Source organism: Moschus berezovskii, chromosome 4 (assembly GCF_049115385.1).
Source record: "Moschus berezovskii isolate FMDL1 chromosome 4, NW_MosBer_1.0, whole genome shotgun sequence".
In the NCBI taxonomy this organism is placed as follows: Eukaryota; Metazoa; Chordata; class Mammalia; order Artiodactyla; family Moschidae; genus Moschus; species Moschus berezovskii.
This window is the reverse complement of record NC_142463.1, coordinates 108,674,986-108,700,836: the sequence shown is the minus strand read 5'-3', so window position 1 is coordinate 108,700,836 and position 25,851 is coordinate 108,674,986. Positions and strand designations below refer to the sequence as shown.

Here is a 25,851-nt window from a genome sequence, read left to right as displayed (position 1 = left end):
CTGGTTGGGGAACTAAGATCCCACAAGTTGTGAAGTATGGTCAGAAAAAGTAATTGTAAACATAATTTTAATGACCACTTTTATTCCAATGAGTGGATACATAATAACTTATTTAAGCATTTTCACTTAAGAAATTTATAATTTTTTGCTATTAAAATGAAAATGTGTGTTTATAAATAAAATACCTGTCTTTGTATACAACTTCATTTACATAATTAGGATTTTTTTTCCCTTAGAATAAGCTGCATGATCATTTGTTGTGAAGTTGACTCTTGTTAACCACTGTTGTCCTTTTGGTTTTCTCCTTCAAGGTGTTTCCTCCATTTAGACTTGTTCCAGAGAAAATGACACTGATTCCAACTAACATGATGCAGGTGATCCTAAAGCCAAAAATGAACCTTTCTCTTCATCCCACCTCTGCCCCACCCCAATACACATATACACCTCTTCCTGTTGGCCTTCCCTTGTCCACTCTCAACCAAGTACAACAGGATCTGATAAAGAAGAAAATTAGTATTTTCTTTGTTCTGTGATAATCGTGGTACGAACTACTTCTTGGAATTCCATGGATTATTTATAGCACTTCTATTTCATCTGCATTTGAGCTGATGTGGCATATGCTGGTTGGAAAGTGGGGTAAGGTGAAGAAGTTGAGTTGCTCAGACAGAATATTAGAAAAGGAGATGTGACTTCTCCTCATACTCCAGCATTCACTGCTGTGTTTAAATTTCAGGTGATGTCTGAAGGTGGCCCTCAGCCTCAGTCTATCATTCATTTCTCCATCAGTAATCAGACCGTGGCTGTTGTTAATAGGAGGGGCCAAGTTACAGGGAAGGTGGTTGGCAGAGCTGTGGTCCATGGCACCATTCAGACAGTAAATGAAGATACTGGAAAAGTCATTGTGTTTTCCCAGGTATCGGTTCTTTGTTCTGCTCTGCTTCTGCTCTTCCATCTGGGAATCATATTAAGAGGTGGAGGAGGAAGTAGTGATGGGGAGAGTGTCAGTAGCCCATGGGAAATATGCAATCTTTAGTGAAAAACTCACTGAGTATTTGACATTGTTATGAGATATAGTCCTTATGCTTAAGAAATTGTTTCAAGAACAACAACAACAAAAATCCCATATATATGGCATATTTTTGTTGTCATTGTTGTTGAATGCCCCAAACAACAACAATCAAATGAGTTGTCATAGCATCTCTGTCTACCCTACAGACATTCCCTCTTAGCCTAAGCTTGCTCTCCACCCTGTTGAGCAGGATGAAGTACAGATTGAGGTTGTACAGCTAAGGGCTGTTAGGATCCTTGCAGCTGCAACTCGACTCATCACAGCTACTGAGGTCAGTATGATGGTTCTGTTCCAGGTTCATTATGTTGCTAATGCCACCTGGACAGGAGGTATAGCACAAAACCACTCTTCCTTTTCAGATGCCAGTTTATGTCATGGGAGTGACCAGTACCCAGACCCCTTTCTCCTTCAGCAGTGCCAACCCTGGGCTCACATTCCACTGGTCCATGAGCAAAAGGGATGTACTGGATTTAGTGCCCAGGCATTCAGAGGTGTGAACATATCTGTTAATATATTACCTTAGGGATTTATTTTATTTCATCCTTGGTTCTAGACTGACTTCCTTCTAAACTATACAACATTATTACTTACTCTTTTTCTGATTGTTCTGTGAATGCTATAAACCTGAAAATCATATGAAGAATCCAAATTTGAGTATTCAGGTAATACTACACAATATTTAACATACTTTGCTGGAAAGAGCTCTTAAGAAAACAATGCTTAAGAAAGCACAGCTTCCTTTGATACATGTGCTGTTGTATAATGTTGCATTTGTGAACAAATAACTGTGTTACATGAATAACATATTATGAATATAAAGTATTTATACATAGAGTTTAAATTTAACATACTTTGCTGGAAAGAGCTCTTAAGAAAGTAATGCTTAAGAAAGCATTGCTTCCTTTGATATATTTGCTGTTGTATATAATATTGCATTTGTGAACAAATAACTGTTACATGAATAACATTATGAATATAAGGTATTTATATATAGAGTTTAAATATGTGATCTTTTAACATATTCAGACATAATTATATTAATAATCATGTTTGTGCTGCATGATGGGCAGTTGATATTAAGGCTTAAGAAAGCTGGATGCTGAGCACATTTCTGGGCCCATGCTACTAGGAGCTGGGGAAGAACTGGAATCTTCCCTCATGCACGTAGGGTGCTATGTGTGCCATAGGGCTTGTGCGGGCCACCAACTGGCAACTGATTCTGGACTGAGTACCTTATATCAATGGCAGATTTAAGGACAGTTAATTAAACTGTTCTTCCACGGTGGTACCGGCCCCTCCAAATTCAGCACCTGCTGCATTTGAAATGCCCAAAGCCCCTCATGATGGCCACTGAGGAAATCCACAATGCAACATGAATCTTTATGTTTTTTTTAAATAGCCTTTATACTTTAATGCATTTAGCACTTACTCTGAAATCTGGAAAAGAAAAGGAAAAAAAATGAGGTGGATACTACAGACAAATTTTACCTACTTCGTGACATTATTACCTGATCATCAGTTTAATGGAACCCACCCAAGATGGTCCAGGATCAGTGGCAGCCTCCTAGGTCTGGACTTTACCTTAGGAAGAAGAAACCTGGGGCCAAGTTACCCAGGAGGTCACAATTCAATGCCTACAAAAACAAATAATTAGAGTTAGACCTCAAAAGAGATCAGAGGGGTTATAGAAGCTATAATTGGTAAGTCATTTCTGGAGCCAGCTATATGGAAAAACTAAAAATTTTCCAATTTTCTGAAAATATCCTAGATCTATAATCTAAGGAAACTCTAGTGGTTGGGTCTTCTGTCATGGACTGCACAGAGCCTGGTTATACTTGGAACTGAAAAGGGACAGAACTGTACTTAGTTTGGTAGAGTTCTGCAGAAGGATTTGGCTTTTTTTCCAAATAGGAAAAACAGGGATAGCAAATAGGAATTGTGTGAAAGGAAGGGATGGCATAAGCCTTATTAGCACCTGCTCTACTTTTTCCTCCTTTAATTTTCTTGTCTAAAGAAGTACTCTTTTCTCTAACAGAAGAAATGATTGAGAGCCACACAAAGATTTTCTTCCCCAGCCTTTGACCTCACATAGACAAACTGGGTGATGAAATGGACAAATACAAAGGTCTGTAGTGGGCAGTACATTTGGCAGTTCTGTGGATCTGTTTCTTGCTTCAACAGTGCTTGGATGGAACAGACCCAAGGACACCCCCTTGCCTCAGCCTCCTACCACCTGTCAACCTTTTTTCCAGTTGGAACCACTGGAAAATCAGTCACTCAGCTGTCCGCGATCACCAGGGACCAGCCAACATCATTTTTTGAGCTTAACTCCTTATTACTGATCACTATGGATCACTCATAACTGCACAGTGGCAGCCCTGTGCCCAGCCTTATCTTCCACTGAAGGCAGAAAGAACTCTGGGAGCAGCAGTCTGCACGTTGTTCAGGATGCTTTGTTCAGAACTTGCCTTCTGGTTGTCTACCTCAGGGACGTTTTTACAAAAAGCTCCCATTATATCCTCCTCTTTAATGAAAGGGCTTAATGGCTGGGCTTCCCTGGTGGCTCAGAGGTTAAAGCGTCTGCCTCCAATGCGGGAGACCCGGGTTCGATCCCTGGGTCGGGAAAATCCCCTGGAGAAGGAAACGGTAACCCACTCCAGTATTCTTGCCTGGAGAATCCCATGGACGGAGAAGCCTGGTAGGCTACAGTCCACGGGGTCGCAAAGAGTTGGACACGACTGAGCGACGGAATGGAACGGAATGGATGAACTCCCAGATTTGTCAGAATTATTCCACTGACATGGAGGCTATCATCAACCACCTGGTCAACAAGCATCTGTGGGCCTCCTACATGTACCTTTCTGTGGGCTTCTGTTTCAACTGTAATGATGTGGCTCTGGATGGCATGGGCCACTTTTTCCACATTGTGGCTTTGGAGGGCATGGGCCACTTTTCCCACGAATTGGCTGAAGAGAAGGGCGAGGGCTACGGGCATCTCTTGAAAATGCAAAACCAGCACAGTGGCTACACCCTCTTTCAAGACGTGCAGTAGCAACTGAAGGTGAGTGGGTAAAACCCAGAATCCTATGAAAGCTTCTGCACTCATGATAAGAACCTGAGCCAGGCCCTTTTGGATCTCCATGACCTGGGTTCTGCCCATGCAGACCCCCATCTCTGTGACTTCTTAGAGAGTTGCGTCCTAGATGAAGAGGTAAAACTCATCAAGAAAATGGTGATCACCTGACCAACGTCCACAGGCTGGTTGGTCCCCAGATTGAATTGGGTAGGTATCTCTTCTAAAGGCTCACCCTCAAGCATGACTTGGAGACTCTGGAGCCCTGCAGCCTTTGAGGAGCCCTTCTGGTGTCAGGGCTTTTGCATGACACCAGAAGCCCTTCTCTATAACCACCAGGCAGCTTTTCAACTATCCTGGAACCCTCTCCCAAGCCTTGGACCAAATGGAAACATTAAAACTTTTTTGCAGCAAAAAAGGAAGAAAGGTCTCTAACATCCTACAAGGTAGACTTCCTGCACTGTGGTGTCACCATTTAGAAATTCAGTTGAATTAAACAATTATAAAACACTTGTTCTTTAGCACAAAACTTTCTTCCAGACAGTTGATCAAAATCTGCACAAGGGAAATGGGAATTTTTATGTAGGGGTGGAGGAAAAGGTGATTTTGGAATTTGGAACTCCTGAGTCAAGTGAGCAAAGGAGGGTCTTGAGGGCTCCAGACAGCAAAAAGGCAGAGGAGACAGGACATGAAATGAATGATAGGAATGAAATTGCCAAAAAGGTAGGCAAGTGCCTACTTCAACATTTGCCTTAGTGTTGGAACTCCCTTCCCTCTCACCAGAAGTCCGTCAAGGTCTAATCCTCATCTAGTCTATACTAGAATGGAAGTGAAGCAAATAGAGAAATTGTCAGCTAGTTTTAACATCATCCTAAACAGGGGCTTCCCTTTCTTGTCCTCTTCCTCCTGTGCTATCACTCTGAACTCCAGGAGTAGATTGCCTAACTTCTCTCTCATCTCAGGCTCTACAGTCTCAACCCATTTAGGAAACCCTTTTTTTCATTTGCATTCTTCTCCTATCAATTAATTGACTTCAAGATGAGAATTCTTACATAGGAATCTTTCCAGAATTAGTTGAGCACTGAACACAGAAGTGTACCTTAGGGGTGACTGTGTTGCTGGGAATATGACAAGAAACAAATATGAAAGTAAGCCCTGGGGGAATTCCCTGGTGGTCCAGTGATAAGGACTTGGTGCTTTCACTGCAGGGGACCTGGATTCAATCCCTGGTTGTGAACTAAAATCCCACAAGCTGTGTGGTATGGCCACAAAAGAAAAAAAAAAGAATGGGCTTCCCTTGTGACACAGTGGATAAGAATCCGCCTGCCAATGCAGGGGACACAGGTTTAATCCCTGGTCCAGGAAAATTCCAAATGCCATGGGGCAACTAAACCGCTGCACCAAAGCTACTGAAAACCACACATCCTAGAGCCCATGATCTTCAACGAGAGACCACCACAGAGAGAAGCACAGCTGGAGAACAGCCCTCAATGTCTGCAGCCAGAGAAAGCCCATGCGCAGCCGGGAGGACCACGCACAGCTATGAAGAAATAAATAATTAAAAATTTTAAAAATAAAGGAAGAAAATAAGCCTGGAACTCTAATTCTTCTGGATAGGTATTTTCAACAAAGAGGGAGGGCACAGTGTTTATTCATGAATATTTCTTAATCCATCCCTTTACTGTCTAGGTTTTTCTGCAACTCCCAGTAGAGAATAACTTTGCCATGGTTGTCCACACAAAAGCAGCTGGTCGGACCAATATCAAAGTCACTGTCCGCTGTATCAACAGTTCATCTGGACAGTTCGAGGGGAATTTGTTAGAACTGTCTGATGAAGTTCAGATCCTGGTAAGGTCCCAAACCTAAATCTTGTTTTTGTGTATCAAGGAGAAGAAATTTATATTCTCGTATATTCCATGAAGAGCTTTGTCTGGATAGAGATAGAGAAATTGCTAGAGGGATCTCTAAAATAGGCTTAGGGTTTCTAGATCTTTGTTATTTCTGCTAATTGTTTGTCTATGAGTATTGATCCAACCAGTCCATTCTAAAGGAGATCAATCCTGGGTGTTCATTGGAAGGATTGATGCTAAAGTTGAAACTCCAATACTTTGGCCACCTCATGCGACGAGTTGACTCACTGGAAAAAGACTCTGATGCTGGGAGGGATTGGGGGCAGGAGGAGAAGGGGACGACAGAGAATGAGATGGCTGGATGGCATCACCGACTCGATGGACATGAGTTTGAGTGAACTCCGGGAGTTGGTGATGGACAGGGAGGCCTGGCGTGCTGTGATTCATGGGGTCGCAAAGAGTCAGACACAACTGAGCGACTGAACTGACTGACCTTACAAACTACAACACATGCATTCAACTCCCAGCACAATGAATAGTATACAAACACCACGATAACTAAAGAGGAATTAATTTCTGATTTGTTCTGCCTAACATAGATATTACGATACATTCCACTTAGCTATATTCACAGGTAGAATGAAATCCTGTCCTAACTTCTGGTAAGGTGTAAGAGTATGAAGTTTCTGTAGATGTTCTCAAGCTGAAAGTTAAATGGCCCTACTGTTTTTAGAATTCAAAGAAAAAATATATTTTGTATAGAGGAAATAAGTTTCTCTACCTCTGAATTTGGGATTAATTTTTTTCTTTTCTTTTTATCCTTTGTTTTGGCTTTGGTACCCTGACTCAGTGAGGGGTAGAGGAAAAAGCACTTTACTGGGAGGTAGAAGACCTAAATAGTGCCGTTGCTAATTTAATACTATAGGTTCTTCATTCTCAAATCTCTTTTTAGATTACTAGAAATAAAATTAGAAATTTCAAAGTCATTTTATACTAATATCTAAGTAATATAGGGGATGTGGCAACTGAAAACTATGCCTAGTCCTTTGTAGTCAGAAACAGGCTATGTTAGGTTATATATTCTACACTGCCTGAATATGTTTTAAATGCCTGGCTCATTTTGGAAAGCAATATTGTGGAACTTGGGCTAAATTGCAGTCAGGCGGACTTGTTTGTAGTTTGTCCATTTGTGAGTAAAGGTCATCATTTGTCTTTTCCAGAAATGAGGAAAGCATCATTTTCTCATTCCAGGTGTTTGAAAAACTTCAACTTTTCTATCCAGAGGGCCAACCTGAACAAATTCTGATGCCCATGAATTCTCAGCTCAAACTCCATACCAACAGGTAAGGAGAATAGAGAAGAAGATAGGGTAGGATCTAACTTTACCCTCAGTGAAACACTGCACATAAAAAGAACTATTGCCTTATAGGTGACTTTTCTAACACACAGATAAATTTTTTAGTTGAAGTGAAATTCACATAACATAAAATTAAATTGTCTGATTCAGTGGTGTTTAGTACATACACAGTATTGTACAACCATCACCTCTAGTTTCAAAACATTTTCATTATCACCAGAGACCCATACCCATTAAACAGTCACTCACCATTCTCCTCTCCTCCCAGTCCCTAGCAATCACTAATCAGCTGTCTCTGTGGATTTAAATATTGTATGTTTCATGTAAATGAAATCATACAATGTGACCTTTTGTGTTGACTTCTTGCAGTTAACGTGATTTCAAGGTTCATCCATGCTGTAGCATGTATGGGTACTTCATTCCTTTTTATGACTGAATGATATTCCATTGTATGAATATACTTAGTTTTGTTTATCTAAACGTTGGTGGATCTTTGGTTTGTTTTCACCTTTTAGCTATTGTAGATAGTGCTGCTATGAACATTCATGTACAAGTATTTGTTTGAATACAGTTGTCCCTTGGCCTCCACCAAGGATTGGTTCCAGGACCCACCCCTGCCCCCAAAATCTGCAGACTCAAAGATCCATTATATAAAATGGTATAGTATTTATAGTATATTTATAGGTTATAGTGCATATAACCTATGCTCGTCCTCCTGTATACTTTAAACTATCTCTAAATTGCTTATAATACCTCAGTTCAGTTCAGTCGTTCAGTTGTGTCTGACTCTTTGCGACCCCATGAATCACAGCACGCCAGGCCTCCCTGTCCATCACCAACTCCCAGAGTTCACTCAAACTCATGTCCACAGAGTCAGTGATGCCATCCAGCCATCTCATTCTCTGTCGTCCCCTTCTTCTCCTGCTCCCAATCCCTCCCAGCATCAGAGTCTTTTCCAGTGAGTCAACTCTTCGCATGAGGTGGGCAAAGTATTGGAGTTTCAGCTTCAGCATCAGTCCTTCCAATGAACACCCAGGACTGATCTCCTTTAGAATGGACTGGTTGGATCTCCTTGCAGTCCAAGGGACTCTCAAGAGTCTTCTCCAACACCACACTTCAAAAGCATCAATTCTTCGGCAATCAGCTTTCTTCACAGTCCAACTCTCACATCCATACATGACCACGGGAAAAACCATAGCCTTGACTAGACGGACCCTGGTTGGCAAAGTAATGTCTCTGCTTTTTAATATGCTATCTATGTTGGTCATAACTTTCCTTTCAAGGAGTAAGCGTCTTTTAATTTCATGGCTGCAGTCAACATCTGCAGTGATTTTGGAGCCCCAAAAAATAAAGTCTGACACTGTTTCCACTGTTTCCCCATCTATTTCCCATGAAGTGATGGGACCAGATGCCATGATCTTAGTTTTCTGAATGTTGAGCTTTAAGCCAACTTTTTCACTCTCCTCTTTCACTTTCATCAAGAGGCTTTTGAGTTCCTCTTCACTTTCTGCCATAAGGGTGGTGTCACCTGCATATCTGAGGTTATTGATATTTCTCCTGGCAATCTTGATTCCAGCTTGTGCTTCTTCCATGCCAGCATTCCTCATGATGTACTCTGCATATAAGTTAAACAAGCAGGGTGACAATATACAACCTTGACATACTCCTTTTCCTATTTGGAACCAGTCTGTTGTTCCTTGTCCAGTTCTAACTGTTGCTTCCTGACCTGCATACTGGTTTCTCAAGAGGCAGGTCAGGTGGTCTGGTATTCCCATCTCTTTCAGAATTTTCCACAGTACAATATAAATGTTATGTAAATAGTCACCAGTCCAAGGCAAGTTCAGATTTTGCTTTCTGGAACTTACTGAAATTTTCAGTCTGTGCTTGGTTGAATCTATGGTTGCAGAACCCACAGATATGAAAAGCTGACTGTACCTGTTTTTAATTCTTTTCACCAAATAATTTTTTAATGATAAATATATAATAGTATTTGATTTTTAAGGAGATAAGCATAATCCAAAGGCTGAGTTTTACCTGAGAAACAAATAACTACACAACAAGGAGAATCAAGCAGTTTTCTGACTACAGCTTCTAACAGTGATCTAGGCAATTGCTACTCTTTTTTTCCTGATCAGTCAGAACCCTCAGGAGATGCCACTTGCCCCCATTTATTCCCTAGGGAAGGGGCCGCCTTTGTGAGTTCCCGTGTTCTCAAGTGTTTCCCTAATTCATCTGTCATTGAGGAGGATGGTGAAGGGCTCCTGAAAGCTGGTTCCATTGCAGGTACTGCTGTGTTAGAAGTCACTTCTACAGAACCTTTTGGAGTAAACCAAACAACTATAACTGGGGTTCAGGTGAGTTCAGGGACTTACTCAAAAAAATAAAAGGAATACCATGGCCTTAAGGGGCAGATTTACTTTGTTTAGAAGTAGAAACTTCTCTGGAAGTCAGAAATGAACTATAAGATAAGAGGACAATCTTGACATGAACCATCAAATTAAAGTGGACTTTAGAGTCCTTGTTATAAAAGAGATTAATCTCAAAATGGTATGACTGTTTTCTGAGAAACTTTGGCAAAAGGATTGGTATAGGAGAAATGCAGAACTATTACTATCAAAATTAGGCCTTTTTGATATGTTTTAAATGTTTTTTTAAAAAAATTAGAATTAGAAGGGACCTTAGAAGTAAGTTAGTCTAAAACAAACAAAATGTTTGGGGCATTAAAAATCTAGTATGTTCCAGCCTTGTGTTGCTCCTTTTATGTATAAAAACCCTATTATACAAGCATCATTAGCCCTATTAAACTGATAAGAAATATAAAACCTAGAATGGTTAAATGAAGATATGAAATGATAAAGCTAGGTTTCAAAGCTGAACTTCCCTTACTATCACAGTATTTTACTTCCCTTACTTTATCTGTTATAGTACAAAAACACAATCTATAGTATTCTTGATAAGTTATCAATTACTTAACAATAAATATTGACACTCTTCACAAAAGAGGAAATACAGTCCATTCCTCAAAAAATTCCAGCTTTCCTTCATATTTCTGCTGTTTTAATCATTAAAAGAGGCTTCCCAGGTGGCACAGTGGTAAAGAATCCACTTGCCAATGCAAGAGATGCAAGAGACATGGGTTTGAACCCTCAGTTGGGAAGATCCCCTGGAGAAGGAAATGACAACCCACTCCAGTATTCTTGCCTGGAAAATTCCATGGACAGAGGAGCCCAGTGGGCTACAGTCCACGGAGTCACTAAGAGTCAGATATGACTGAGCAACTGAGCACGCACCGATAATTAAAAGCCATTTCCTGTACTGTCTTTTTTCTTTTTCACTCTGATTTAAGTCATCTGAAATCAAGAGCTAGCTGCTTCCTACAAAAGAGGAACACGATTTTTCTCACTGATTCTAAGTCTCAGAATATGGTCATAGCTCCTCCCAGCGCATTCTGCTCTGGACCAGTAGGTTTTGTCTCCCACAGGTAGCACCAGTGACATACCTGCGAGTGAGCAGCCACCCCAAGCTGTACACAGCTCACGGAAGGACCCTATCAGCCTTTCCCCTGGGCATGTCTCTGACCTTCACTGTTCAGTTCTACAACAGCATCGGAGAGAAATTCCACACACACAATACCCAGCTTTATCTGGCTTTAAACAGGTATGGAAGGCAAAGGAATGGTGTTAACACTGTGGCAGAAATCTTGTAGATTAGCCTGGTATACAGCAGCTCTAGTAAATTCTTCTCATGTTATGCACTTGGAATCTGATCTTTCTTTCATTAAGATAGGGAGGGACGGTTGATTTTAGTATTGGGACTTCCCTGGAGGTTCAGTGGTTAGGACTCCATGCTTTCACTTCTGTGGGCCTGGGTTCAATCCCTGGTTGAGGAACTAAAGTCACACAAGATGGTATGACCAAAAAAGCAACAAAACAAAATACTATCTGCTTTTTTTTAAAAAATGGGGGAAAGACCAGAATTAATTATTCAATGAAGAAGATTTTTAATATGTTTTGAATTTGACAAGTCCTAGTTCATATAAAACTCCTATACGGAGCCAACTGGAGTATTATCAAAAAGCCAAACTGGAAAAAAAATTTTTTTAAGAAAAATAGCCTAGCTGGGCACCATGTATATAAATGTAATAGACCTGATCCCTGGCCCTACTTGTTTACTCTCCACTGTAGAATTCCATCTGAATTCTTTTGAGCTATTGAATATAAAATGTTGTGATAGGGTCTGACTCCAGAACTGTTGACTCTTTTCAGAGATTTCTACTTTTCATGTCTACTTTCAGAGATGACCTGCTGCTCATTGGACCAGGGAATAGGAACTATACTTACATGGCCCATGCTGTGAACAGAGGGGTGACACTTTTGGGGCTCTGGGACCGGAGACATCCAGGCATGGCAGATTATATCCCTGTTTCTGTAGAGCATGCCATCGAGCCAGACACCAAGCTTACCTTTGTTGGAGATGTCATCTGCTTCCGTACTTACCTCCTCAACCAGAATGGTTTGGATACTTTCCCTTTCTCAACCTCACAACTGACAGGATTAGAAAGCTACTCATCCCTTAGAGGATTTCTCTCTGAGAAAGAAAATACTTTAGTGTATTTTTCAGGTTAATTGATAATTCTCAGTCTAGTGCCCATAGAAGTCAGCCAGTAATATTTATCAAATGTCTATTGAACATGCAGGCACTGTAGAGTACCATGCCTTCACTGCCACTCCCAGCTTCTGAAGGAAGATAATTGCAAAGCTGAACATCAATAAAGGATGAGACGAAAGGAAGGAAAAGACAACAAGGCTTTAGCTCTAAGAACCAATTATGTGTACACTGTTTTGTGAGGCAACTGTAAAGGCCTAACTTCCACGTATACCATCACTGAAAGAAGGTTTGGCCTTGCACTGGGCTACAGTATACCATGATCAGCAAAGTATTTCTGTTCTAAGAAGTACTGTTGAGTTACAGAAAATCAGTCTTGGCTTTGGAAATGTGTTATATCTTTAGGCTTACAGGTGTATCCCAAAATGGCATACACTGACTGGTTGTATGCAATCAAATAATCCATCCAAGTAAGGCTGGCTGGGTGGTATGTGGTTTGGGTTTTGCATCCTCTTTGGGGAACTGTGGATACATGTTATTTGGGTAAAGTGATATAACACTGGACCTGACTTTAACATTAACCATATATTTTGGACTTGATACAGAGGGAACTCTATTCAGCCTGGGTCAAATCCTCCAATCCTGACAACTGACTTGTAAGCAACCACTACTTATTAACATGTAATCCAGGGTCAGTGAGCTAACTGCTTACTATATCATGACTATTAAACTTTTGTCGATGAAGCAGAGGCTTTTTTACTTCCTTTTCCTAGGTTCTGTCAGGATGGTCACTCTTGTCATCCATTCTGGAATTTTGGGTCATCTCAAGTCAGTACCACTTTGGATGAGGAAGCAGAAGGGCCACAATCGAGGATCAGTAATTCAATCTAATATTTGACATTTCTCTGGCACCTTGGGACTTAAGCCAAAATAAACTAATCCTCTCTTCTGCCAGTTGATACTTGCTTGCAGTCTTCTTGTTGATATCAATCAGTAGGTCAAAGCAGATTCATCCTTAGCAGGGTCTACACAAAGTTTCACTTCAGCTCAGTTCAGTCACTCAGTCCTGTCTGACTCTTTGCGACCCCATGAATCGCAGCACGCCAGGCCTCCCTGTCCATCACCAACTCCCGGAATTTACCCAAACTCATGTCCATCAAGTCGGTGATGCCATCCAGACATCTCATTCTCTGTCGTCCCCTTCTCCTCCTGCCCCCAATCCCTCCCAGCATCAGGGTCTTTTCCAATGAGTCAACTCTTCGCATGAGGTGGCCAAAGTATTGGAGTTTCAGCTTCAGCATCAGTCCTTCCAATGAACACCCAGGACTGATCTCCTTTAGAATGGACTGGTTGGATCTCCTTCCAATCCAAGGGACTCTCAAGAGTCTTCTACAACACCACAGTTCAAAAGCATCAATTCTTCAGCGATCAGCTTTCTTCACAGTCCAACTCTCATCCATACATGACCACTGGAAAAACCATAGCCTTGACTAGATGGATCTTTGTTGGCAAAGTAATGTCTCTGCTTTTTAATATGCTATCTAGGTTGGTCATAACTTTCCTTCCAAGGAGTAAGCGTCTTTTAATTTCATGGCTGCAGTCACCATCTGCAGTGATTTTGGAGCCCAAAAAACTAAAGTCTGACACTGTTTCCACTGTTTCCCCATCTATTTTCCACGAAGTGATGGGACCAGATGCCGTGATCTTAGTTTTCTGAATGTTGAGCTTTAAGTCAACTTTTTCACTCTCCTCTTTCACTTTCATCAAGAGGCTTTTGATTTCCTCTTCACTTTCTGCCATAAGGGTGGTGTCACCTGCATATCTGAGGTTATTGATATTTCTCTCGGCAATCTTGATTCCAGCTTGTACTTCATCCAGCCCAGTGTTCCTCATGATGTACTCTGCATATAAGTTAAATAAGCAGGGTGACAGTATACAACCTTGACGTACTCCTTTTCCTATTTGGAACCAGTCTGTTCTTCTATGTCCAGTTCTGTTGCTTCCTGACCTGCATATAGGTTTCTCAAGAGGCAGGTCAGGTGGTCTGATATTCCCATCTCTTTCAGAGTTTTCCACAGTTTATTGTGATCCACACAGTCAAAGGCTTTGGCATAGTCAATAAAGTGGAAATAGATGTTTTTCTGGAACTCTCTTGCTTTTTAGATGATCCAGTGGATGTTGGCAATTTGATCTCTGGTTCCTCTGCCTTTTCTAAAACCAGCTTGAACATCTGGAAGTTCATGGTTCACGTATTGCTGAAGCCTGGCTTGGAGAATGTTGAACATTACTTTACTAGCATGTGAGATAGAGTGCTATTCCTATGTGTAAAAGATGTTTTTCTTTTTCCTAAGGAGAACAGTTACATTCTCCAAGTACCTTCTTTTGTGATTCTAAGTTAAGCAGTTTCTATTTTGTTTTGCTGGCATGATATATGAAGGGGAACCCAACATTAGGAAAACAAAGTTAGGGACTTCCCTGATAGTCCAGTATTTAAGACTCTGTGCTTCCATTGCAGGGGGCATGGGTTCAATCCCTGCTCCAAGAACTAATATTCCCACATGCCACGTAGCACAGCCAAAAAAAAAAAAAAGAAAACAAAGTTATCCTCACAGCTGGGTGCTCCTCCTGGGAAGGGATATATGTATGCTTAAATGATCTACTGACTTGGATTCTGAGTAAGGTTAGAATTATATCAAATTATATCAAAGATTGCAGTCAACTGCTTTCTCTTCTCTTTTCCTAGGTGAACCTGGAATGTGGATGATTTCTGCTGACAATATTCTACAAACAGACATTGTCACTGGGGTAGGAGTGGCCAGGAGTCCAGGAATAGCAACTATCTTTCATGACATCCCAGGACTAGTGAAAACATATCGAGAGGTAAACTTAATGATATGAGAAGAGCCCATGGGCGTTCCTTGGTGGCCTAGTGGTTAGAATTCCAGGCTTCCACTGCGATGTAGCAGGTTCCATCTCTGGTTGGAGAACGGAGATTCCACAAGAGTCTAAAGTAACTATTTCCATATATGGGAATATACATTTAGGAAGCACATCCTATTAAAAGAAATATTCTCATATATCAGATACAAAACCAGACAACAAACTTTATTGAAACATAGATAATTTAAGCATAGATTAAGGTTCTTAACCAAAGGAATGACTAGTCTGATTTATAATGTAAAATATCACTGTTCTACTGAACGGTACTACATGTAGGGACAAGAGTAGAAGCTGAGAGACCAGTTATTGCAGTTTCCAGCTGAGATATGATGGTGGGTCAGAGTGACAGTTGAGGAGGTGGTGAAAAGTTGATCAGATTTTAAATATATTTTATAGGTATAGTTGATACAGTTTCCTGACAGATTATATGTAAAGTTCAAAAGAATCAAGAATGACTTAAGGTTTTTTATTGAATAGCTAAAAGGACAGGACAGAATTGTCATCAATTGAAATGGTTAAGACTGTAGGTGGAACAGTTTTGGAGAAAAGATCAGTTTTTGGACACATAAAGTTGAATGTCTGCTGCTACTGCTGAGTCACTTCAGTCGTGTCCGACTCTGTGTGACCCCATAGACGGCAGCCCACCAGGCTCCCCCGTCCCTGGGATTCTCCAGGCAAGAACACTGGAGTGGGTTGCCATTTCCTTCTCCAATGCATGAAAGTGAAAAGTGAAAGTGAAGTTGCTCAGTTGTGTCTGACTCGTCACGACCCCATGGACTGCAGCCTACCAGGCTCTTCCGCCCATGGGATTTTCCAGGCAAGAGTACTGGAGTGCATTGCCATTGCCTTCTCCGAAAGTTGGATGTCTATTAGATGTCAATTGGATGTGTTGAGGTAGCTAGATATAAAAGTCTGGGAATCATTGGCATAGAGATATAAGATCACCAAGAGAGTGAGTGTAAATAGAGAAGAAGTCAAAGAGCTAAGTTCTGGAAACACACCGGTATTAAGACCCCTGAAAGGGGACTTCCCTAGTGGTCTAGTGGTTAAGACTTCACCTTCTAATGCAGGGGTTTTGAGTTCGATCCCTGGTAGGGGAGCTAAGATCCCACATGCCTAGTAGCCAAAAACAAGAAAAAAGGACCAAAACATGAAATAGAAGCAATATTGTAACACATGCAATAAAGACTTTTAAAAACTGGTCCATATCCAAAAAAAAAGACCCCTGAAAGAAGAATAAGGACCAACAAGGGAGATTTATAGGAATTTATGAGATTTATAAGAATTACTGGGGAAGTAGGAGGGAGTGGGAATACTGGTGTCCAGGAAGCCAAGTGAAGAAGGTATTTCACAGAGGAAGAGTGGTCAACCACATGAAAGCTACTGATGGGTCAAGTGTGAGGACTGAGAAATGACTGCTTTTTTTTGCAGTATGGAGGCTGGTGACTTTGATGAGTAGCTTCAGTGGAATAAAGGGACTGGAAGTTTGACTGGAGAATTGAAAAAGAGAACTTGGAGATAGTCCTCTTCAAAGAGTTGGAGTCAAGAGTTTGTTTCACTGATCACTTTTAAAATGGGAAAAGATAATAGCTTAGAAATGATTTAGTAGAGAAGGAAAATTTGACATGGGAGTAGGAAAAACTGATTAATAGGGAATCATACACAGGGAAGATATATCAGAAGGAATAAGGGACAAAGATCTCCTCTTAGAAAAAAATGTTATTTTCTTCTCAACAGTAAACAGATTTTGTGGTTTTCAAAATATGTGATCACTAGAAGGGCAATTTGCTCTTATGTGAAACAGATGCTTTTAGCTAAACAAGTTATGACAATTGGAGAGGAAGGAAACCAGATTCTCTAAGAACCTAGGTTCTAATTTTCCTTTGGTTTGCTAACAGGTGGTGGTCAATGCATCATCAAGATTAACACTCAGTTATGACCTCAACACTTACCTCACCAATACCCCCAATTCAACTGTGTTCAAGATGTTCATCACTGCTGGCAGAAATGGTATCAATCTTAAAGGTCACGAATCTCTTTATAGTTCTGAGTGATTATTCCCACCTTTCCCGTCCTGTCAGTTAATTCATCTCTTTGGATTAGCAATCCAGGTTTTCTTTCGTTTCAAAATTGATTCTACTTTTACAACAGAATCATTGGGAGCTGTGAGATCTCAGAATTACGACTGGATTTAGGTTTTAAAATAGGCTCATCTGAGTCACTACTGTCTTTCTGCTTGTAACCCTGCCGGAGAACAGGAGGTAGCCTAGACCAAGAATTTCCAAACATGGATGATTTTCAAGGTTACCCAAAGAAATCTTTTAAAAATAAAAATTCTCAGGCTCCATCTGGAGATTTGGGATAAAGCATAAGATACAATTCTTTTAAAGCTTCTCCAGATTTGAGAATTGTTGGACTAGATAAATATGTGAAATGTTATTTGCTCAGCAAATTTGCCTTGTGTTTTTCTTTTTTCATTTTGTATTGGGCCATGATTTACTGTCAAAAAAAGGGGCAGGAGGGCTTCCCTGGTGGCTCAGTGGTAAAAAATCCACGTGCCAGTGTAGGAGCCACAGATTTGATCCCTGGTCCAGGAAGACCCCACATGCCAAGGAGCAACTAAGCCCATGTGCCACAAGCATTGAGTCTGTGCTGTAGAGCCCAGGAACTGCAGCTACTGAGCCATGCACCGCAACTGCTAAAGCCTGCATGCCCCAGTGCTCTGCAATAAGAGAAGCCACGGAAATGAGAAGCCTGTGCACCACAACTAGAGAGTAGGCCCCACTTGCTGCAACTAGAGAAAAGACCATGCAGCAGCGAAGACAAGACCAGCACAGCCAAAAATAAATCATTATTATAAAATAATAAAATTATTTTTTAATGTGGGGGGAGGAGGAAAGAGATCTAAAATATAACAAGATACTAATAGATTCCAAATACTGTGTTAGGAATTTTTATACCTTTTATCTCATTTAACAATCTCATCATGCAGTAATTATCATCATTTTAAAGATGAGAATACTGGGGCGGAGAATGGATTGGGAGATTGGGATTGACATATATATATATACTACGTATAAAACAGATAACTGATGAAAACTGCCTATACAGAGAACTCTGCTCAGTGCTCTGTGGTGATCTAAATGGGAAGGAAATCCAGAAAAGAGGGAATGTATGTATACATACAGCTGATTCACTTTGCCGTACAGCAGAAACTAACACAACATTGTAAAGCAGCTATACTCCAATACAAATTTTTTTAAAAGATGAGAATACTGGGAATTCCTTGGCGGCCCAGTGCTCTCACTGCCGAGGGCCTGGGTTCAATCCCTGGTCGGAAAAAGACAAGATGAGAATACTAAGTGCAAGTAATACGTACAAGGTAACAAACCAGTTAGTGGCAAGAGTAGTAGATATGTTCCACTCCAAAGTCCATGTACACCCTTTCATTCATCTTTTTGTTTTTATAGAACAGATTCCGGATTTGGGGGGTAGGGGTGGATGGAGGGATAGTGGTGGCTGAGAAAACATGCAAAACCAACCAGAGAAGTCCAGAATAGAACAGAATATAATGGTCTATAGACCTTAAGATAACTTAAACTCTACCGATCTTTAAGAATATTTATTTATTTACTTGGCTGCATTGTGTCTTAGTTGCAGCATGTGGGATTTAGTTCCCTGACCAGGGATAGAACCTGGGCCCCCTGCATTCAGAGTATAGAGTCCTAGCCACTGGACCACCAGTGAAGTCCCTCTAATTGCCCGTTTGTCCTTCAGTTTTTAAGCACTTAATATATTTTCTTTTCACGGTAGATATTTAATCTTATAAATAAAATCTATGTATGTACGTAAATAAGAGTATTTGATCTTTAAAATTCTCCAGGTTCTTTTACAGAGCATTAAATGTTTCTTCATAACATGTTCTCTCCTTGTTATCTATCTTATTAAATTTTACAGAGATTGCAATTTTTTTCCTTGCAGAATCTTTCTAAAACCACAACTTAATGAAACTTCATGTAACAGTTTCTTTGATATCGCTGATAGTCTCCAAAAGATGAGAATGATCACTGGACTGCTGACAATTAAGAAAGAGCTTTAGCAAACCGAGGCCATTAAGAAACTGTGCAAGGGAAAATCTTGTTACCAAGACACGGGTTTCTATTTAATTTAAAATTGCAGCTGACCCAACCTTGGTGCCAGTGGATTTCTTGCCAGCTGTGTGGCTCCTGTTTAAGGCACCACTTGTAATGAAGTTCTAGAGATCTTTGACTTGATGCATTCTACAATCAATTATGGAAAACAAATCTTCCTAGATTTAAAACCTACCTCCCAAGTGTAGCATTTTATTTCTAATAACTGCCCAATTTCTCTGTAATTTTATTCCCATTAATGAATTCCAAAAACTTTTGAAAGAGAACACCAGCTGTATTATTAATAATAGAAACCCCATTATATTCACAGACTAGCAGAGGCAAGAGTCTTACACTCTCCTTTCACCTTGATTGTGGTAAGACCCAACAGAGCTGGCAAGTAGACAGCTGTAGCAGTTCAAACAGAGCTGACCCTTCTTTCTTATTTTTTAAATTCCAAACTTCCTCTATATATATGTTTCCCCTTTTACAAATTCCTCTTAGTGACAAAGCTATTTACCTCTTTTCTGCTCTCTAGGATCCTGCACCCCAAGTCAGGCCTTGGCCATTACAACACTTCTTCCAGAGACCCTTATGCTGTGCCATGTACAGTTCAGTAATACTTTACTAGACATTCCAGCAAGTAAAGTCTTTCATGTCCATTCAGATTTCAGCATGGAAAAAGGTGGGTTCCACCAGTTGAATCTGGTTTCCCCTGTGCTTTCATATTTGTACAAATGTCACTTTATTGGTTTACATTTCTGCTTTCTAGTTTCATCTGCTATGTAACTATGGCTCTTTCCAGTCAGCATTTTTGTTCTATCCATTCAACAAACTTTTAACACGTATCTATAATATGCTATGCTTTTCTATTATAACTTACTATTTTCTCCTTTGTTAGCCTGTTATCTTTGTGAGGGCGTGGATTATGTCTCATACATCTTTTGTTCCCAACTAGTAGCACAATGTTTGAATGCTGTTGAACTGAAGTATATTCTGAGCAGAACAGCATTAACAAGTGGAAAGAAAAAATAGGCATGACTTTGGGAGGACATTAAATAAATCAACTGATCTAAAATAAGACAGTCCACGCCAAATAAAGTAGGTAGTGCTATATCATGGGATAGCTTTTACTCCAAGGCCAGATAGTTTGAATGGTAATGAGAAACCACTGAAGGAAGGTTAATTCTGGTAAACTGTTGAGCACCAAAGAGAATGCCTGGTACCAGGATGGGCACTGGAGACAGAGGAGCAAGACAAGGCTTTTAAATTTTACTAGAACCACAATCTCAATCTCAAAAAATGACAGAATGATCTCTGTTTGTTTCCAAGGCAAACCATTCAATATCACACTAATCCAAGTCTATGCCCCAACCAGTAATGCTGAAGAAGCTGAAGTTGAACAGTTCTATGAAGACCTACAAGACCTTCTAGAACTAACACCCAAAAACGATGTTCTCTTCATTTTAGGGGACTGGGATGCAAAAGTAGGAAGTCAAGAGCTATCTGGAATAACAGGCAAATTTGGCCTTGGAGTACAAAACGAAGCAGGTTAAAGGCTAACAGAGTTTTGCCAAGAGAACCCACTGGTCATAGCAAACACCCTCTTCCAACAAAACAAGAGAAAACTCTACACATGGACATCACCAGATGGTCAATACCTAAATCAGATTGATTATATTCTTTGCAACCAAAGATGGAGAAGCTCTATACAGTCAGCAAAAACAAGACCAGGAGCTGACTGTGGCTCAGATCACGAACTCCTTATTGCCAAATTCAGATTTAAATTGAAGAAAGTAGGGAAAACCACTAGACCATTCAGGTATGACCTAAATCAAATCCCTTACGATTATACAGTGGAAGTGACAAATAGATTCAAGGGAGTAGATCTGATAGAGTGCCTGAAGAACTATGGTTGGAGGTTCGTGACACTGTACAGGAGGCAGTAATCAAGACCACCCCCAAGAAAAATGTAAAAAGGCAAAATGGTTGTCTGATGAGGCCTTACAAATAGCTGAGAAAAGAAGAGAAGCTAAAGGCAAAGGAGAAAAGGAAAGATATACCCATTTGAATGAAGAGTTCCAAAGAACAGCAAGGAGAGATAAGAAAGCCTTCTTCAGTGATCAATGCAAAAAAATAGAGGAAACAAGTAGAATGGGAAAGACTAGAGATCTCTTCAAGAAAATTAGAGACACCAAGGGAACATTTCATGCAAAGATGGGCACAATAAAGGACAGAAACGGTATGGACTTAACAGAAGCAGAAGGTATTAAGAAGAGGTAGCAAGAATGCACAGAATTATACAAAAAAGATCTTCATGACCCAGAAAATCACAATGGTGTGGTCACTCACCTAGAGCCAGACATCCTGGAATACAAAGTCAAGTGGGCCTTAGGAAGCATCACTACAAACAAAGCTAGTGGAGGTGATAGAATTCCAGTTGAGCTATTTCAAATACTAAAAGATGATGCTGTGAAAGTGCTGCATTCAGTAAACCAGCAAATCTGGAAAACTCAGCAGTGGCCACTGCTGGAAAAGGTCAGTTTTCATTCCAATCCCAAAGAAAGGCAATGCCAAAGAATGTTCAAACTACCATACAATTGCACTCATCTCACATGCTAGTAAAGTAATGCTCAAAATTTCCCAAGCCAGGCTTCAACAGTACGCGAACCATGAACTTCCAGGTGTTCAAGCTGGATTTAGAAAAGGCAGAGGAACCAGAGGTCAAATTGCCAACATCTATTGGATCATCAAAAAAGCAAGAAAGTTCCAGAAAAACATCTACTTTTGTTTTATCGACTACGCCAAAGCCTTTGACTGTGTGGATCACAACAAACTGTGGAAAATTTTTCAAGAGATGGGAATACCAGACCACCTGATCTGCCTCCTGAGAAATCTGTATGCAGGTCAAGAAGCAACAGTTAGAACAAAAGACTGGTTCCAAGTCGGGAAAGGAGTACATCAAGACTGTATATTGTCACCCTGCTTATTTAACTTATATGCAGAGTACATCATACAAAATGCCAGACTGGATAAAGCACAAACTGGAATCAAGATTGCTGGGAGAAATATCAATAACCTCAGACATGCAGATGACACCACCCTTATGGCAGAAAGCAAAGAACTAAAGAGCCTCTTGATGAAAGTGAAAGAGGAGAGTGAAAAGGTTGGCTTAAAACTCAACATTCAGAAAACCAAGATCATGGCATCTGGTCCCATCACTTCATGGCAAATAGATGGGGGAACAATGGAAACAGTGAGAGACTTTATTTATTTTGCATGGTTAGTGTTTTATTCTTTGAAGACTGGCTCTGAAACATCACAGTAAGTCAGGTTGAAAGGACAAGCTTAAATAGTTTTATAAGGATATAATTTATGTACTGACTGTTCACTCTAAGAAATCTTGATCATAGAGCTTATGATATACCTAGTTAGCAGTAGCACCCAGGTTTTCCAAATAGTCATCATTTCTCTCTTGTTTGCATAGATTTCTTCTCATCTATGAGATGAGAAAAAAAAAGCCTTTTGCTTTTGTTGCATGATCTCAGAGTTCCTCTGCTTCCTCTGAGAGGTAGTCAGGCTATCCTCTTTTCTTTTTCCCTAATTTCCTGAGATTTCTTCATGTTTTTCTGGTGGGCAAGTTCTCGTTAATTTCCATGGGCCATGGTGACAACTGGACCAAGCCTGGAAGAGAGCAATTCGGAAAAGGAACGACTTCCTCGCACTCTCAGCCACTGTCCCCACCCGTTGATCTGGAAGACTGAGCCTCCACAGGCCCCCCGATGGGATTCGCCTGTCAAGACTTTATTTTGGGGGGTTCCAAAATGACTGCACATGGTGACTGCAGTCATGAAATTAAAAGACGCTTGCTCCTTGGAAGAAAAGCTATGACCAACCTAGACAGCATATTAAAAAGCAGAGACATTACTTTGCCAACAGAGGTCCAGCTAGCCAAAGCTAAGGTTTTTCCAGTAGTCATGTATGGATGTGAGAGTTGGACCATAAAGAATGCTGAGTGCCGAAGAATTGATGCTTTTGAACTGTGGTGCTGAAGACTCTGGAGAGTCCCTTGGACTGCAAGGAGATCTATCCATTCAGTCCTAAAGGAAATCAGTCCTGAATATACATTGGAAGGACTGATGCTGAAGCTGAAATTTCCAATACTTTGGCCACCTGATGCAAAGAACCGACTCATTAGAAAATACCCTGATGCTGGGAAAAATTGAAGGCGGGAGGAGAAGGGAACAACAGAGGAAGAGATGGTTAGATGGCATCACCGATATGATAGACATGAGTTTGAGTAGCCTCCGGGAGTTGGTGATGGACAGGGAAGCCTGGCATGCTGCAGTCCTTGGGGTTGCAAAGAGTTGGACACGACTGAGCAACTGAACAGAACTAAGAATTACACAGGCTGATTAGTTATACACATGGGATGCTAGACGGCAGAGAGAAAGGAGTATTTGTATCAAACCCGGGTGTTAAGGGTCAGGTTTTATAGGAAAAGTAACCTCTAGAAGGATGACCATGACGGAGGTAGATGTGAAGAGAACAGGACATTCCAGGCAATACAGAGCCCTGGAAAAGTTTTCAAAACTAAGTTTAAAGTATATACTGGCAGTAAATAAAATAGGTAAGAAGAATGGAAGGTAAGGAGACTAGCAAATGCAATTTACATTGCAGTGATCCAAGCATGAATTGACAAGTGTCTAGGCCAGAGTAACAGAAATACTAACAGAGGTGTCAGATATATTTCAAAGGATGAGTTAGCAATATTTGGATATAGGAAAGAAAGAAAGGGTGTCAAAAGACAACCAACATTGACCATGGGTAACTATAAAAACAATATTATTAACAGAAATAAGGCCATCAAGAGGTGGTTTGATAGAGAAGTGATTAGACATGTTCAAAGCTTGCCTTTCTTCCACAAACCCTTTACTGATCTCACCAACTCTGACTACTTCATCCTCTATCCCCTTAATTTCCACTTGTTCTACATTATTTAATATCCCCTGACATGCTAACCAGTAATAGCATCCTTAAGTTCAATTATGGGTTCCCTTGGACTGTTTTATCTTTGGTAAACTCCTCCATAGAGGCCAACAGTATGCTAATAGTGAATACTCAAAACTGAGTTCCTTTCCTTTTGAATGTGCATGTTAACTATTTTTCCTTCCTATCCTAATCCAATTGACTAAATAGGGCCTCTGAACCTTCCTGCTCAGTTTTTCCTCTTTTCTTCAGGGGTTTATGTCTGCCTAATCAAGGTTCGGCCCCAGTCAGAGGAGCTGCTCCAGGTCCTAAGCACCGCTGACACTTCAGTCTATGGTTGGGCCACACTTGTCAATGAGCGTAGCAAGAATGGAATGCAAAGAATCCTCATTCCTTTCATCCCAGCGTTTTACATCAACCAGTCCGAATTGGTTCTTAGCCACAAAAAAGACGTCGGGGAGCTAAGAGTACTGGGAGTGGATAGAGTTCTCGAGAAGCTAGAGGTATGTTAAGGACTGAAGCAAAACAGATCAGGGTTTTGAAAATGAGATTTTTCATTCTCAGTCGAGGGTAAAGGAATAGATACTGAACGACTTCATAAAATTCACCACAGGAAATTCCTAAAACAGAAAATCTACTTCCTAATGCCATGGGGGCTCCCAGAGTCCAAAATCTGGGTCGTGAGCCTTGTCTGGAATACAAACGCGTGTGTATATATATATATATATATACACACATATACATACACAAACACACACACACCAATGCTATCCTGAGACAGTTTTAGAATGCTAACTTTTGAAGGCTGTATTATTCTCACACAGATGGTTTTCTTCCCCTACCCTTCAACACATCTGTGTGAAAAAGTGACTTGTCAGCTAGCTAACTAGAAATCCAGATGTCTTACTGTATATATTTACGATTGGAATGTATTGACACAAAACTGACTTTCCTTCTTTCAAACGTTCCATTTCCTTCTCTCCAAGGTCTTCCCCAGCTCCCCAGTTCTAGTGGTCTCTGGCCATAGGCACTCTTCGCTCACACCTGGCCTGGCCATCTACCCCGTAAGAGTAGTCAACTTCACGTCCCTCCAGCAGATGGCATCACCTGTTTTCATCAACATTTCCTGTGTGCTCACCAGTCAAAGTGAGGCTGTACGAGTGACAGCTATGAAAGCTAAGTCTGGTGCAGGTGAGCATGGGGGTGCCTATTTTTAATCTAGAGGCAAAAAGACAGAATGTATTACAGTTTAGTTTAGAATTTAATGGGAAACATTCAGCCACTTGATCAAGATTATTCAAACTAGCTGGGACATGGATCTTTATTCTCGAAGCCTACCCTATATACTATAACCTTCAGGTAGCCTTCTTATAACTTATTTAGTCAGTGTCCCAGGCTCCCAGTCAGTGTCCCAGGCTCCTCTGTCCATGGGGTTCTCCAGGTAAGGATACTGGAGTGGGATGCCATCTCCTTCTGTAGGGGTGTCCTGCTTGGCAGGTGGATTTTTTTACTACTGAGCCACCAGGAGACTCAGGTTGGATCCCTGGGTCAGGAAGATCCATCCCCTGGAGGAAGAAGTGACAGCCCACTCTAGTTATTCTTGCCTGGAAAACCCCATAGACAGAGAAGCCTGGCGGGCGCCAGTCCATGAGGTTGCAAAGAGTCAAACACAACTTAGTGACCAAGCATGAATGCAGTTTAACATGAGTTTACCAGCTTCAAAAGTATACTTCTTGCCCTGTTTTAAGCCCTTTGATAAATGTTTGATTTAATCCAAAAGTATTTAGCAAATCTTTGTGCATCAATCAGTAAATGGCAGTAATCCTAGAACCAAGACT

At 40.7% G+C, this 25,851-nt stretch overlaps 1 protein-coding gene and 2 pseudogenes across 1 annotated transcript in view; 2 read left to right on the top strand and 1 right to left on the bottom strand.

Moving 5' to 3' along the window:
* NUP210L (nucleoporin 210 like) overlaps window positions 1-25,851 on the top strand; it is a 106,410-nt gene that overhangs the window by 76,245 nt on the left and 4,314 nt on the right. The window contains exons 24-37 of the mRNA XM_055403997.2: window positions 312-374; window positions 734-913; window positions 1,260-1,340; window positions 1,429-1,560; window positions 5,832-5,990; window positions 7,244-7,335; window positions 9,529-9,703; window positions 10,831-11,006; window positions 11,644-11,861; window positions 14,698-14,834; window positions 16,793-16,919; window positions 19,563-19,709; window positions 24,266-24,516; window positions 25,000-25,204. Of these exons, the coding sequence (XP_055259972.2) occupies window positions 312-374; window positions 734-913; window positions 1,260-1,340; window positions 1,429-1,560; window positions 5,832-5,990; window positions 7,244-7,335; window positions 9,529-9,703; window positions 10,831-11,006; window positions 11,644-11,861; window positions 14,698-14,834; window positions 16,793-16,919; window positions 19,563-19,709; window positions 24,266-24,516; window positions 25,000-25,204 (2,143 nt within the window). The remainder of the gene's footprint in view (window positions 1-311; window positions 375-733; window positions 914-1,259; window positions 1,341-1,428; window positions 1,561-5,831; window positions 5,991-7,243; window positions 7,336-9,528; window positions 9,704-10,830; window positions 11,007-11,643; window positions 11,862-14,697; window positions 14,835-16,792; window positions 16,920-19,562; window positions 19,710-24,265; window positions 24,517-24,999; window positions 25,205-25,851) is intronic.
* On the top strand, window positions 2,166-2,333 carry LOC148778198 (cytochrome b-c1 complex subunit 10 pseudogene; annotated as a pseudogene).
* Window positions 22,489-22,689, bottom strand: LOC148778197 (small EDRK-rich factor 1 pseudogene; annotated as a pseudogene).